A 12,959-nucleotide genomic window follows, 5' to 3' on the forward strand; every position below is an offset into this window, starting at 1 on the left:
GTGTTAACGAGCAGTTGGACAGGTGTACCTAATAAAGTGGCCGGTGAGTGTATATACATACATATATATATATATATATATATATATATATATATATATATGTATACACACACACACACACACAGTTTTGGACAGCTGAGTGTTTGTCCTTCTTATCCTCTTAGAGTGCAGATTTCAAATACTAAAAATAAGTAAAATTACAACCTGTATAGCAATACCATAGTTAGGCGATGTAACAGGGAGTTAGTTCATTACTGCTCTTCCGCCAAGCAATATAGTTCCCCAGCGGTGGCTAAACGGCGATTTCCGGTTGGCGGATTAATATTTCAGTATGGTCCCAGGTGTGTGCTCATTGGGTATTTTAGAACGTCTTCAAATGTGTCAGCCAATCAGGAATTAGGACCCGTCCCAGCAGTTTCACCAGACATAGTAGGACGAATGGTTGATAAGAAGTATAACAAGATCCATATTAAATGTGTTTAAAGTTAACTTAACTTTTAGAATCTATAGTGTAATAGTCCATACTAGGTGTTATTAATTTTGTAACATACGCAAGCAAGTCAGCTGGTCTGGACTAGAATGCACCACCAGCTTCGGTTTAGAGAATTTGAAACAAGGTTTGCTTTATGAAAATCTGTACATCAGTTTGCAGTCATATGTAGGACTTCAGGGTGGTTTTGACTGTCAAGCGCCCTCTGGTGTCTGGTACTCTCTCGTGCACGTGCACGCACGCACGCACATAGGCCTGCATTACACGGGCCTACATGAATTGCTAGTTCAGTTGGGAGATGATTAAAGGGAGATTGGGCCTTTGCTGATTATCCTCTTTATTCTTTATGTCAAGAAAGTAATCAATCTACACACCAGTCGTATTATGTATTAGGTAATGTGGTAATTAACTGGGTATCTATGTCTTATTATAATTTTTATGCCAATTTTTGTTACCAGATCCTATTAACTTGAATTTTGTATTTTTAGTCTGCATAGGGATTATTTTTAGTAAAATATTTTTAGTAGGTCTAAATGGAAGTCAAAGATCCCACGTGCATAGCCTACCCTGGGTTATGTAAAACCTGCAAGGACTTTAATATGTTCACTCATGGGCTATGATGTGAAATGTTTCAAATGCATTTAGTCTATTTTTTTTAAAAAATAGCTTCTTTTTTTTACTGTAAATATTATTTAGTGCTAAAGAGAATTTCGTTTTAAAGAATGAAAGAAATAAAAAATTTTTTTTTAGAGGAAACATTTAGATTGATTTGTGATTGAAACAGGTTAATGTCGTGCAGTGCATTTAGTTGCAGTTTGTTTTACTGAATTATTTTTACAAAATAATCACTTTCATTTTGTGGAACTGAATAATCTGAATATTTTCATGAAAATATTAAAATCCCAATCTCAAAACTTTTAGTAAAATAAACATTTCACTTTTGATTTTTCCACTTTCATCCAGATGTTTGCCAAAAAAATTATTCAACATTTCAGCCTCCCTAATTTTCACTGCCCTGGTTAGAGCAAAAGAAAATCTAACTTTTTTTGGACTGAATCGAGAATGACTTAAGTTATTTTAATAACTTTACTGAGAAGTGTGCATTTATTTTACGTAATATTAAAGTGTATATTAAATAAAAAGGTTAAGTGTGTTGTGTTCATTGTAAGACTCTATGGACAGTTTATCCTCCTGAATTCTGTCTGCAGGCTTCAGGTTGTAGTTAGGCCTCCACAACTAGTTGTAGTTGTGGAGGCCTAACAAGCATTTATCCCAAGCATCTCACTGGCCTTATTGACTGAAATGTTGTATTTTGAGAACATGTCTTAATGGAAGAAAATAATGAGTGAAAATGTGACCGTTTAGTACATTAAAATGGTAATGCCAATTTGTTTTCTAATTACTTCTTTACAGTTACGGCCTTTCACATTTTAATGTTCACTTCTTACTATAACTCAAACCAAAGTTGTGAATTTAAAAAAGAAAAATCCATAAAATCCATGGGAAAAGTTTGTACAAAGTCTTTTGCTGATTTTAATTCCCACCCTGAAATGAGTCTTGATTAGGAAAAACTCAGATCGAGAACATTTAATTTGTCTTTAAAAAGTACCTGCACTTTAAAATGTCCTCCACAAACATGAAAGTGGGACATCAGAGAAGATCGAGAACATGGAACCTGTATTTTGAGTAATCCATATGGGTCCCTCTGGTAGACCATCCTCATTTTCTACTCCTGGTGCACGTGTTGGTCATTTTCAGAGTGACTGCCCCCTGGTGGGGGGCCAGACACTTCTAGCTCCGGGTGCTTTGTGTTCACTTCCCATTTTTGTGTGTAAACAGGGACTTGTTTCATAAGAAAAGGGTTGGGATAAATTAAATACATTTAAAATGTGTAAATTAAATTGATTCAAAAGATCCAGTTCTCTTTATGTAGTTAAAGATAATCATGGATACATGAATTATCAGTTATCCGTATCATCAGTTTACAGTCAAATCTTTTTGTTTTGGTGAAGATAAATATTTCACTTGTGCATGACTAACGCGTCAAACTATATCCAACTTTCTCAAAATATAAGTCGGTCTTTCTCCACATGTAATACTTAATTAACTCTTTGATGTTAACTTTAATCCAGAATAAATGGGCAGGATTAATCACCGTTTAAAAAGTTGTTTATTGTAGGATTGTGTTTTGTTCCCTTTAAAGGGCAAACAATCAGCACATGTCAAGAGGTAGAAATCATTTTCAGTCTGAAATAAATGTGGGGACAACACACACACACACACACACATGCGCTCTCTCTCTGGCACACACTCACACACAAACACGCATGCATTTTTTGTTTTGTTTTTTTAAGTTTTTGCACTCACATCCGCAGCAATACTGTCGACTTGCGATGTCATTTGCATTATACTTGTACATGCTGGGCGCCATTCAATGTCCCACAGCTGACATTCTGTGCACTAACATGAAATAAATAATATGCATCATGTTTAAGCGCCCAAAGGACGCGGAAACAATCTTCAAATAAACCTTTGCCACTTCGACCTCATGACTGTAACTGCTGATCGGCTGATTACAGTATCCGGGAAAGTATCACTGACAACGTAGTCATTCTTTGTTTCATTAGGACTACAAACTTGGCCTACAGTACAAGAGAGGGTACGCTATCTGTGAGTGCTGCAGCTGGGGCCGATCCTGATGAGTCTCTAACAGGCTCACACGGAGAGGGACAAAAATAGATAAAAACAAAGACCAAAATAAAAGATGTAGTGACGGTGGCTGGGTAAAGAGGAGTCGAAAGATCCGGCACTGTGTTGGCGTGAAGTTGTAAAGAAAACGTGAGCAGCTGATGATATGAACAGTATTCAGAAGACGGTTTGAGAAAAGGAACGAAAAAAAAAAGAAAAACACACTTTTTAAATGGGATGCGCCGGTTATTTGACCCAGGAGATGTTGAGACAGCGAGCAATAAAGGCGTAGGTGTCGGCCACTTCCTGGATGACCTTGCTGGTGGGCTTGCCGGCGCCGTGGCCTGACTTTGTGTCCACGAGAATGAACAGAGGGTTTGTCTGCTTGGGGTTGCGGCCTACAATGTGCTGCAGGGTGGCAATGTATTTGAGGGAGTGGAGAGGCACCACCCGGTCATCGTGGTCCCCTGTGAGCAGTAGCACCGCAGGGTACTGGACCCCGTTGCCTTCTGGGATGCAGATGTTATGGAGCGGGGAGTATCTGGCAACCAAGAGCAGTGGGAAGGAGCAGAGTTCAGATACACCCATATTAAATATCTTATTAACACATTTAAGTGTCTGGAAATATAAACCAGCTGCTGAAAATTGTGATAAAAAATATTCCCAGAGCCCCAAATGGTGAATCTAAAATTGAGTTTTGTACAAATAACTGTTCAAAACCCCAAAATATCATTTTTACTAACAAATATGACAAAGAAAAGCAGCCAATTCTCCCATGTTAGTGGCAGAAACTTCCATTTCAGCTTGAACGTTATACCAGAGTGATTTCCAGTGAAATCAGTCACTTTTAAGTGAATTGCCTTGACAACATACTTTGATGTGCCTTAATATAAAAAACATTCAAAAGAATCTTTAGCCAGTGTGTGGGTAAGATCTTCCTGGGTTCACGGTTCAGTCATTGCTCTTAATTAGGTCATTCCTTCAAGACTGTTGCAATAAGATATGTAAGTCAGTGTCTCCCTCACTGCTTTATAGCAGAGGTTGAGTAAAGACCACCTCCACTTACATCATAAAAAGGTCAATCCTTATTATGAAATAAAACACTTACCTTCAGGGGGAAAAAGCTAAAAAGCTATGTGTGTGTGTGTGTGTGTGTATATATATATTTTATTTTTCTCAGCACTTACTTGATGAGCCAGTCAAACTGCTCTTTGTCTTCAGAACAGCCAAAGTCTGTGGTCCAGGCGTGGCCGATGGTGAACTTGTGGAATTTCAGCATGTCCATGACGCCTACCTGAGCGACAGCACAGCCAAACAGCTCGGGCCGCTGGTTGACGCAGGCCGCTGAGGGGGGAACGCACAGAGTCAGACACACCACGGACTGATGCCTGTGCAGGTGGAACTCTGAGGTTTTACTATGAAAGGATTTTTGCTCTATATAATCTGTTGTTCCTCAGCCAGCAGTGTACATACCTACAAGCAGGCCACCGTTAGAGCCTCCATTTATAGTAAGCTTGGAAGGAGAAGTGTATCCCTCCTTGACGAGATATTCAGCAGCACACTGGAAGTCTGTGAAGCAGTTCTGCTTATTGGCCAGCATGCCAGCTAAAAGGGGAACATACACAGCATGTGAATGAGGAGTTTGGGCTGGGATTGTTTTCTAAACGAGATAGAGGAGCACAACTGCCCTCACCTTTGTGCCAGGTCTCCCCGTACTCCCCTCCTCCCCGAATGTTGGCAACAGCCAGGACCCCTCCCAGATGTCTGACAAAGATGAGTCGGGAGACGCTGTAGCTCGGTGTGATGGAGATGTTGAAACCCCCATAGCCGTATAGAAAACCTGGATGGGAGCCGTCCAATTTGATGCCCTTCTTGTGAACGATGAACATGGGGATTTGAGTGCCATCCTTGGAGGGATAGAAGATCTGGCAAAGACAGAGTATGACACACAATCAGGGAGACAAATAGGACTTGAAACAGAGCCAGGAAATAACAGAATGGGTATATAAAGACACATGGGTGCAGTGAATATGGTGTTAACGCAAAAACGCAACTACGCCTTTTCTGGGTTTGTCCTGGTGCTAATAAGGGTTTGGCAGTGAAGCTCGACTTGACTCATCTGTCTTTGTGTCGGAGTCAGGGGAGGGGACTCTCGTATAAAGGTCTGTCCTCAGCGCCTTGCTTATTTTCACTTTTACAAGGTTATTTCTAGGGTCACTGCCCTCAGTAGGAATATAACAATAAAGCTAAATTAACAAGCACAAACAAATGCACGGTAAACATTTCTCAGAAAACTTTACACAGCTACCCAAAACTTCTTCAGTCATCAGGAAAGAAAATGGAAAGGAGGAGAATAGAATCATTTCAAGAAAAGGAACATCGTGGAAATACAATAGTGCCCACTGAAACGTTCCAGTTACCTGGGTGGTCTGGTAATCCGAGGGGCTGAAGCCTTTGACCGTGACCTCTCTGAAGATGTGGGGCTGCAGTGGCTCCTTAGTCAGGTCGCAGTGGTAAATGATGGCTGGATGCCAAAGGAGAAAATCATCTCATTTGTCCTGCAATCTTTAAATCACTTTGACGATATGAGGGAAATGTGATTTTCTGTAGCACATTTATCTCATCCTTATACAGGGGCCAGTTTCAATATGAAGATACTAAATGCAAACTAGATATTCAACAAAATGTACTAAGCACTGCAGCAGGATACAATAAAACCAATTACAAAGCACACTGAGGGCCCTATTTTAACGATCTAAGCTCACGGCGTGAAGTGCATGGTGCCGGTGTGTTTAGAGTGTGACCCAATCCACTTTTGCTAGTTTGACGGTGGAATAAAGGGTCCGTGCGCCAGGCGCATGGTTCCAAAGGGTTGTGTTTGTCTTCAATAATTCATAGGTGTGTTTTGGGTGAAAGTGTGTGTCATCTCCCAATCCCTTCCAAATCCCTTTAAAAGCCAGGTGCATTTGTACCTTGGCACATTGCTTTCATGTTGGCGGATTTGCACCTTCATATTTTTATTTGTAATCTTTTACATGTGTGCTGCTGCGCTACCCTGTGTGTATGTAACAAGCATAAGCAAAGATGGGAACAGGTGCATTTGCTATGTAAACGATGTGGACGGTCTTAAAATAGCAAAGGCACTTATGTTGGGCTTTGCTGCGCTGCACAGGGTGCAACATAGGGCCCGGAATCCCAATGGCTTTACAGTTTGTGTCAAATGTCACAATCATGTTATCCAGCATTGTTAGATGATAGAGATAGTTTTTTCTTTTGCCCGTTCCATCATACTTTACCCTGTGCATTTTGCATCACATGATTTCTAGACTCTAAACTGGAATGACAACAAAAGTGAAATAGCACTCACAACTACCCCACAAACTGATTAGTTACAATAATAGAAATAAACACTAAGTTTGTATTGAGCATTTTCGTACCTGGGGAGAGGAAGGAGGTGAAATAGTAGAAGATCTCAGAGTCCCTCTTCCGTCCTGTGAAACCCACCACGGAGCCCACATCAAGAGGGAATGTCCTCAGCTCCTCCCCCGAGCTCAGGCGGTACATTTTCAACACATTCTTCACATCGTGGAGGAAACACACAAACAGGTAGCTGGAGTATGTACAGGTGGCAAACACTGCAAAGAGGAGACATGGCAAAGGAGAGACAAGAAGATCAGAAGTTTTGCATTTCTGGGGGGAAATATTTTCTAGTATTTTAATAGTACAGGTCACTAGGGCTCTAACAAATTTCGCTGTGCAATTAATTGTCTCAGAATTAATTGCAATTGACAATATAATTGTCTCTTTCAGGCAACTTTTAAAGCTATTTATTTATCACTTTTTAAAAAATAAATTAAAGTCTTGAATAAATCCCAGATACATATTTTGGCTATATCAACTGTTATCTGACCAAGATAATGTAATAACACAAACATCTAGCCTATGAATTAACAACTTTTGTAGCTTTTTTTGTTGCTATGAACATGAATGGGGTCAAGTGCCAACAACTAACAATTAACATAATAAAAAAGTATTTAGTCAGACCAATAATCACTTATAGAACTACAATTTGGCATATCTAAACAAAATCAACAATTACGAGTCACACGCCTCAAGACCTTTGCTAATGAATGAAATTAATTACAGTTAGACAAAGAAACCGCGATTATGTTAAAAAAAATGGACAATTATGTAACATCTGTGTTGCAGCAGCTCACCAATGACGTCCTTGTCATGTTGAGCAATGAGCTCTTTCCAGTTGCTCTGAGCTGGAGAGGCAAAGTCGATGTTGATGAGGCGGTACCGCGGGGCTTCCAGGTTGGTCTTGAATGTGAACAGCGTGCCCTCATTGGTCACATACTCATACTCTGCGTCAAAGTTGTCGATCAGCTTCACCCATGGCAAAAGTCCTAAAAATTAAAAGGAGAGTTTTTTTCAATACTGGGATCAATGAATATTAACAGACAAACTGGGAATATGAAAAAAGAATGGATTTTACAGCAATGTGACACACAAATGGAAATTCATTCCCCTTTATTTGTGGATAGAAATTGATGCTAGACATGCTGTTTAGTCATCTCATTTTTATTTCTGGTTTAAAAATGTAACACATAAAAACCCATCAATCTTACAATAGTCACCAGCTAATTGTGAATACCAATGGAAATTCCTGAGATGAAAAACCAAATAACATAAGCATTACAGCAGGCACACAGATCAAGAAAATAATAACAACCAAGTGTAACATACCTGTAATACCCTGAGGAGTGGTCTTAAGGTCACAATACCACAGTCGGTTGACCGGATCACAACCTTCCCTGATAGACAACAGCACGTAGCGTCCATCGTCTGATACCTGCAATTATACGTGCATTCACTGCCTAAACCATACCTTAATATGCACACATAACACAGGCTTCTTAAGTCATTTGCTTTAAGAAAAAAAAAACATTCTGACATACCTCAGCTCCACCCATCCATTTGGGGTGGTCAGGAAATTCAGCACACAACACGTCTTCAGACTGCGGAGTCCCCAAAACGTGGTAGTATAGCTTCTGGTGCAGGTTGGTGGAGGTCTCAGTGCCTAGGAGACAAAGCATTTTACTTTTAACATTGCCTCCTACCGGTGAAAAAAAAACAGAATTTGTCTGACGAGAGAGATAAGGAAATGTGAAGTGGTGGGTGGGTAGGTGTGGATTGCAGAAACAACATTGATCAACGGTGTAAGAGCAGAGGAAGCTACAAAATCCTCAGACTAAACAAAGAAGCACATCAAAATGTTCAGCTTGATCAATTGTTGTGGCAGCAACCGCAGAGTTTAGAAATTGAGTGTGCAGCCTAACACTGTCTTCTTGACCTCACCGTCACTCTTGCCCTCCTGCTCAGGGTAGGAGTTGTAGAAAAGTCCCTTCCCATCATGAGTCCAAGACATGCAGCTGAACTTGACTCGCTCCAGGCGGTCCTCCAGAGGCTTGGCGCCTTCAACCTGCAGGAAGTGGATCTCCACCCAGTCCGAACCACTGGCGCTGGTGCCATATGCCAGGTACTCACCGTCCTCAGAGAATGCATAGCCTCAACGTAATCAGAGGAAGAAAAAAGGAATGTTAACCAAGACATCCGGACTCAATGAACATTCTTTATTTAGCTGTCAATGTGGATGCTACAAATAACAGGCTATTTTTAGACATGAAGACATCATTTTTTTTACCATATCAAGAAACTATTCTGTAAAATCTTTTCAAGTGCATTCGGCAAAAAGCATTGCAGTGAAATGCATTCTGTGAATATTTATTGTAACATAATTGCTATCAAGGACAATATCTATTTGAACAGAATACAGTGCTTTGTTGATACCTCGCAGGGCAACAGTCCCATCATCAGAAAATGTGTTTGGATCCAAGAAGACTGTGGGCTCAGCATCCAGGCTCTCCTGCAAGTACATCACACTCTGGTTTTGGAGGCCTGTGTTGTAGAAGTGAAAGTACCTGAAAAGGAGGAGAGGAGTGTTTAGTTGCAAAGGATCTTCACAGATATGTGCTCCACAGATTTGTTATTGAAGTGCTTAAACATGACTGTGTTATGGCTCACCTATCCCCCCTCTTGAAGGGACAGCTATATTTCGGGTAGTCATACAGCTCAGTCATGCGCTCTTTGAACAGGTCTCGCACCTCACATTGCTCTAAAAACGGCAATGTCAGCTGGTTCTGAGCGCTGACAAAAGCCTGTTGGAAAAAGACAACACACAGAGGTTTTTCCCCATCAATGTACTATAATCTCTGCGGCCAGTTCTGAGAAGGAGATGTACTGATTTATCTGAATACCTCTGCTGAGTAAAAAGGTGCTTTTACATCCGTGTTCCAGTCCAAGCGGGTTCAAGGTTTTACTCAGCAAAATTATCCAGATCACTCAGTCAACAGGCTTCTAGTAAAAAGGCCACTGGTGATATTAACTAAACATAAGGCTCCTGGATATGAGTTCATTCAGATAACACAACGAGCACCAATATTTGCCAAAGTATGGCAAAAGTGACTTGCACCGATAAGTGATCAAGAAAATATCAGTGCAGTCCTAAATATGGAATGAGGACTACCTGTGTCTTTTCACTGTCCGGGTCTTCCAGCCAGCTGTATGGATCTGGTAGTTTGGAGCCATGATAGTTATCCACCTGAGACAGGTGAAACAGTAATGGCAACGGTTAAAACAGAACTAGCTAGCTAGGTGTGGCAAAAAACGACAAAGCTGGCATGTTGAGGTTGGTTAGGAGTGCCAGCCCAACAGCAAAGGAAGTATTAGCTACTAATAAGCTTAATATGAACACATACAAATGTAGTAAGTGACGGTTAACAGAGAACAGCTGTCCATACATTTGTCAACAGAGTCAGTCTGGGTTTTCAACGCAAGCTAAGCTAACTAGCATGCTAACAAAGCAAGCGCTCACTTCAATGAATGAAAAAGCATGACGATCACGGCTTATTAGCAAGCTAGGCTAGTTAGCATTCACATTTACTTACAACTGCATCGTCACGGTAAGCCTGTGGATACTGAAAAGCCATTTTGGAGGTTAATTTTCGGGAATTGCGTAGAAAAAAAATCGGCCCCAGAGACTGAAATAGTGATTTCGAAATGACCCTCTGGATCCTGTAAAACATCAACCTAAGCACTGAAGCTTTTGACAGGAAAGCTGCCCCCTGCTTACACTCAGCCAACAAGCACTCTGAAGACGATACCGCTGGTTGCTGGGGCATCAGCCCAGATGTTATTGCGCCCTCTACGGACAAGAAAACCCCACAACAGCGCTCTAGAAGAATGGCAGAATAATGCCAAAGTTGGCTGAACTTATAACTTTGTGTGGAGCACTGTAAGGCTACAACATTAAACTCATTTAGAATTCTCCTGTTAATATACAGGCTGTTTGTATGTGCCACCCATTTTATTTGCCTATGAATATAATTATGAATAAATAGATGAAATTAGTCTGCGACTCATTGACACATGGTGTTGGAGCAATTTACAAACATTGTCACACAGGACATCTTTATGCTATTTCAGGTCATTCAAGCCAACCTGTCTAAAAGCACTTTTAGAAAACTGCCGTAGCAAATTCAAAATTAAATCTTCAGAAAACTCTAAAGGCCTATGTAAATTCAAAGGTATGTTCAGAGGTTCAGTATCACCCCTCAAACAGTTGACAGATTACCTAGTGGTGGTGCTTTGGAAATGTCTCATCGATATGTTAGCCAATGTTTTTAGTAGCAAAGTAGCTATAGTAGCCTACCTATTTCTAGTTTGATATAAAACAAAGTGTGTATAAGTAACTAAAGCTCAGAATGACACGTTTGACTGTGTTTTTATTCATTCTACCTTCAGATCAGAAAATAAATATACAGTCAAAAATCTCAGTTGTATCCCACCTCACTGTTGAAGTTGTGAATATAAACGGTGCGCACTAGTTAATAATTATAGAAATTGGAATAAAGCTATAGCAAATCTAGAAAATGGCCCTTTTTCTTTCCAACAATCTTTATGCAGAGAAAATAGTTAAGTTGTGACAATGCACCTTTAGTTAAAGGTTGTCTAAGTCCACCAGGAATCTCCATCACCACTCTTATCTAATGACAGAAGAGGATAGGGGTCAACCCTTCACTCTTCTTTCTTTCTGCTCATCATCCTCCCCTCCCTTCCTTCCTCTCTTTACTATATCAATCAATCCTGATTTGAACATCATTATCACTGGCGCCTACTCTTACACAATGACTGATAGCATGAGATAAGGCACACTCAGGTAGCACGTTACTTGAGAAAATGAGTGGATTTGCTGAAGGGAATCCAGACAATCTTTATTATTGAATGGGTACGTATAGAGGCCGTCCCGTTGAAAGTGTTGTGTTGATCCTCCATGACGCCACATTGTGACTGTAAGTCATTCTACTGCTATGCAGATAATAGCCTGGCAACAGGTTATCTTACACAGTTGAAACGGAAACGCATTGTTTAGATACCACTGTTGATCATATAGTTAAACATCTTTCGGGGGATTCCAAGTGTTGTTACTTTCAGATTCAGCTTGAAGCTCGTCAGTGTTGTCATGCTTCCACGCCAGATTTTAGAGGAAGATGAGAAGCTTCTCAACTATCCTCTCGTGGGTAAATGCAAAGTAAAACTGGAGAGTAAACGGAGCTGAGGTCAGGTGGAGGGAAAACCAGGTTATGTTTTTCGTGCTGAATAAAATGTAACTGTTGGTGTTATTGCTGATGAAGTCAATATATTTCTTTTTTGATGTGTGAGATTTTGGTCTCTTCTGATGGACTTTTGGTATCATAAATCTTTGTAGGTGGATGTTTGGGTCAAAGGATGGTCTGTGTCCCACCTTCCCCCCAGCTCCATTCTTCTTCCCTTCCTTAAGGGAAGTCAGGATTACCCCTCTTTGAAAAGGGGATCTCTTCCTGTTTGCCTATGTCAGGCTCAGATATGGGTCAGATAACTATTGTCCTCTGACGCCTCTGTTTCCCTAACAAAACGGGGAGGGAAAAACACTGACAGTTTGAATGAGAGTGTTTGTGTTTGCATTAAATATATGGACTTTTCATTCTTATAGAGTGGGTGGGTTTATGCATTTGTGTGTTTTAGGCTACGTAGAGTTGGGCTGGGAAGTGGCCATGCATGAATTAAACCTTCTTGTCGCCCTGTTTTCCTTCATTGTCCAGAGTCAACAGTGATTTGTCCCACGTAGTCGGAAGCACCTGTCTCTGTTGCGGTGGACAAAGGACCATGACCACCTGTTGTGTTTTACTGCATAGGGTTCCTGCAAGGTCAACTTATTCCTAAATCTCTACGGCTTCACTCTGAGCAGCTCCTGTGAAGCAGTGCATTTTGTTAAAGGTGTATTAAGCTGGAAGGAAGCTGTTGATCATGCCAAGTGATGGAGATGAGTAGACACAACATTACAATTCTAACATCATGAGATTGGATAAACCGGTACCAAGATGCACAAAGAAATTCTTTCTTGGGAACCCGCGTACGTTCACCTTGTCAGATCATATTTGGACGGAAAATCGTGACAAGATGCCAGCTCTGATACCAATCAGACTTTTTCAACACGCAGGCTTCTTAATTCCTTCACTTCTGGTTTGACTGTTGACTCATAAAGGACTCCATTCCTTCAAATGTAAACATCAAAAACAGTTAATTTTTTACACTTAATATTTAATAATACATTTTATTTAACAGCGCCTTTCTAACACTCAAGGACGCTTTACAGACAATAAAAGACAGGGAACAGAAA

General features: G+C 40.5%; 1 protein-coding gene across 1 annotated transcript; it reads right to left on the reverse strand.

Annotated features, from left to right (window-relative positions):
* Positions 1-2,641: 2,641 nt before the first annotated feature.
* On the reverse strand, positions 2,642-10,449 carry prep (prolyl endopeptidase). Its single transcript, XM_034900512.1, has 15 exons — positions 10,189-10,449; positions 9,768-9,842; positions 9,266-9,399; positions 9,032-9,162; positions 8,540-8,749; positions 8,140-8,261; positions 7,928-8,033; positions 7,396-7,587; positions 6,616-6,813; positions 5,599-5,702; positions 4,872-5,103; positions 4,652-4,783; positions 4,366-4,522; positions 3,407-3,719; positions 2,642-2,775 (listed from the first exon to the last, which is right to left on the reverse strand). Exons 1-14 carry the CDS (start codon positions 10,420-10,422, stop codon positions 3,425-3,427), a joined length of 2,322 nt encoding a protein of 773 aa, XP_034756403.1. The 5' UTR covers positions 10,423-10,449; the 3' UTR covers positions 2,642-2,775; positions 3,407-3,424.
* Between the last annotated feature and the right edge of the window lie 2,510 nt (positions 10,450-12,959).

The sequence above is a fragment of the Etheostoma cragini genome, chromosome 18, assembly GCF_013103735.1.
Source record: "Etheostoma cragini isolate CJK2018 chromosome 18, CSU_Ecrag_1.0, whole genome shotgun sequence".
NCBI lineage: Eukaryota > Metazoa > Chordata > Actinopteri > Perciformes > Percidae > Etheostoma > Etheostoma cragini.

Bases quoted from the DNA above. Each gene is read 5' to 3' on its own strand.
- prep (XM_034900512.1), bottom strand. From the start codon at position 10,422: ATGCCCCAGCAACCAGCGGTATCGTCTTCAGAGTGCTTGTTGGCTGAG. The intron at 6,814-7,395 runs GTGAGCTGCTGC...TCCTCTTTGCAG, and splicing joins ACATGACAAGGACGTCATTG to TGTTTGCCACCTGTACATAC. The intron at 5,703-6,615 runs GTACGAAAATGC...TTTGGCATCCAG, and splicing joins CACCTCCTTCCTCTCCCCAG to CCATCATTTACCACTGCGAC.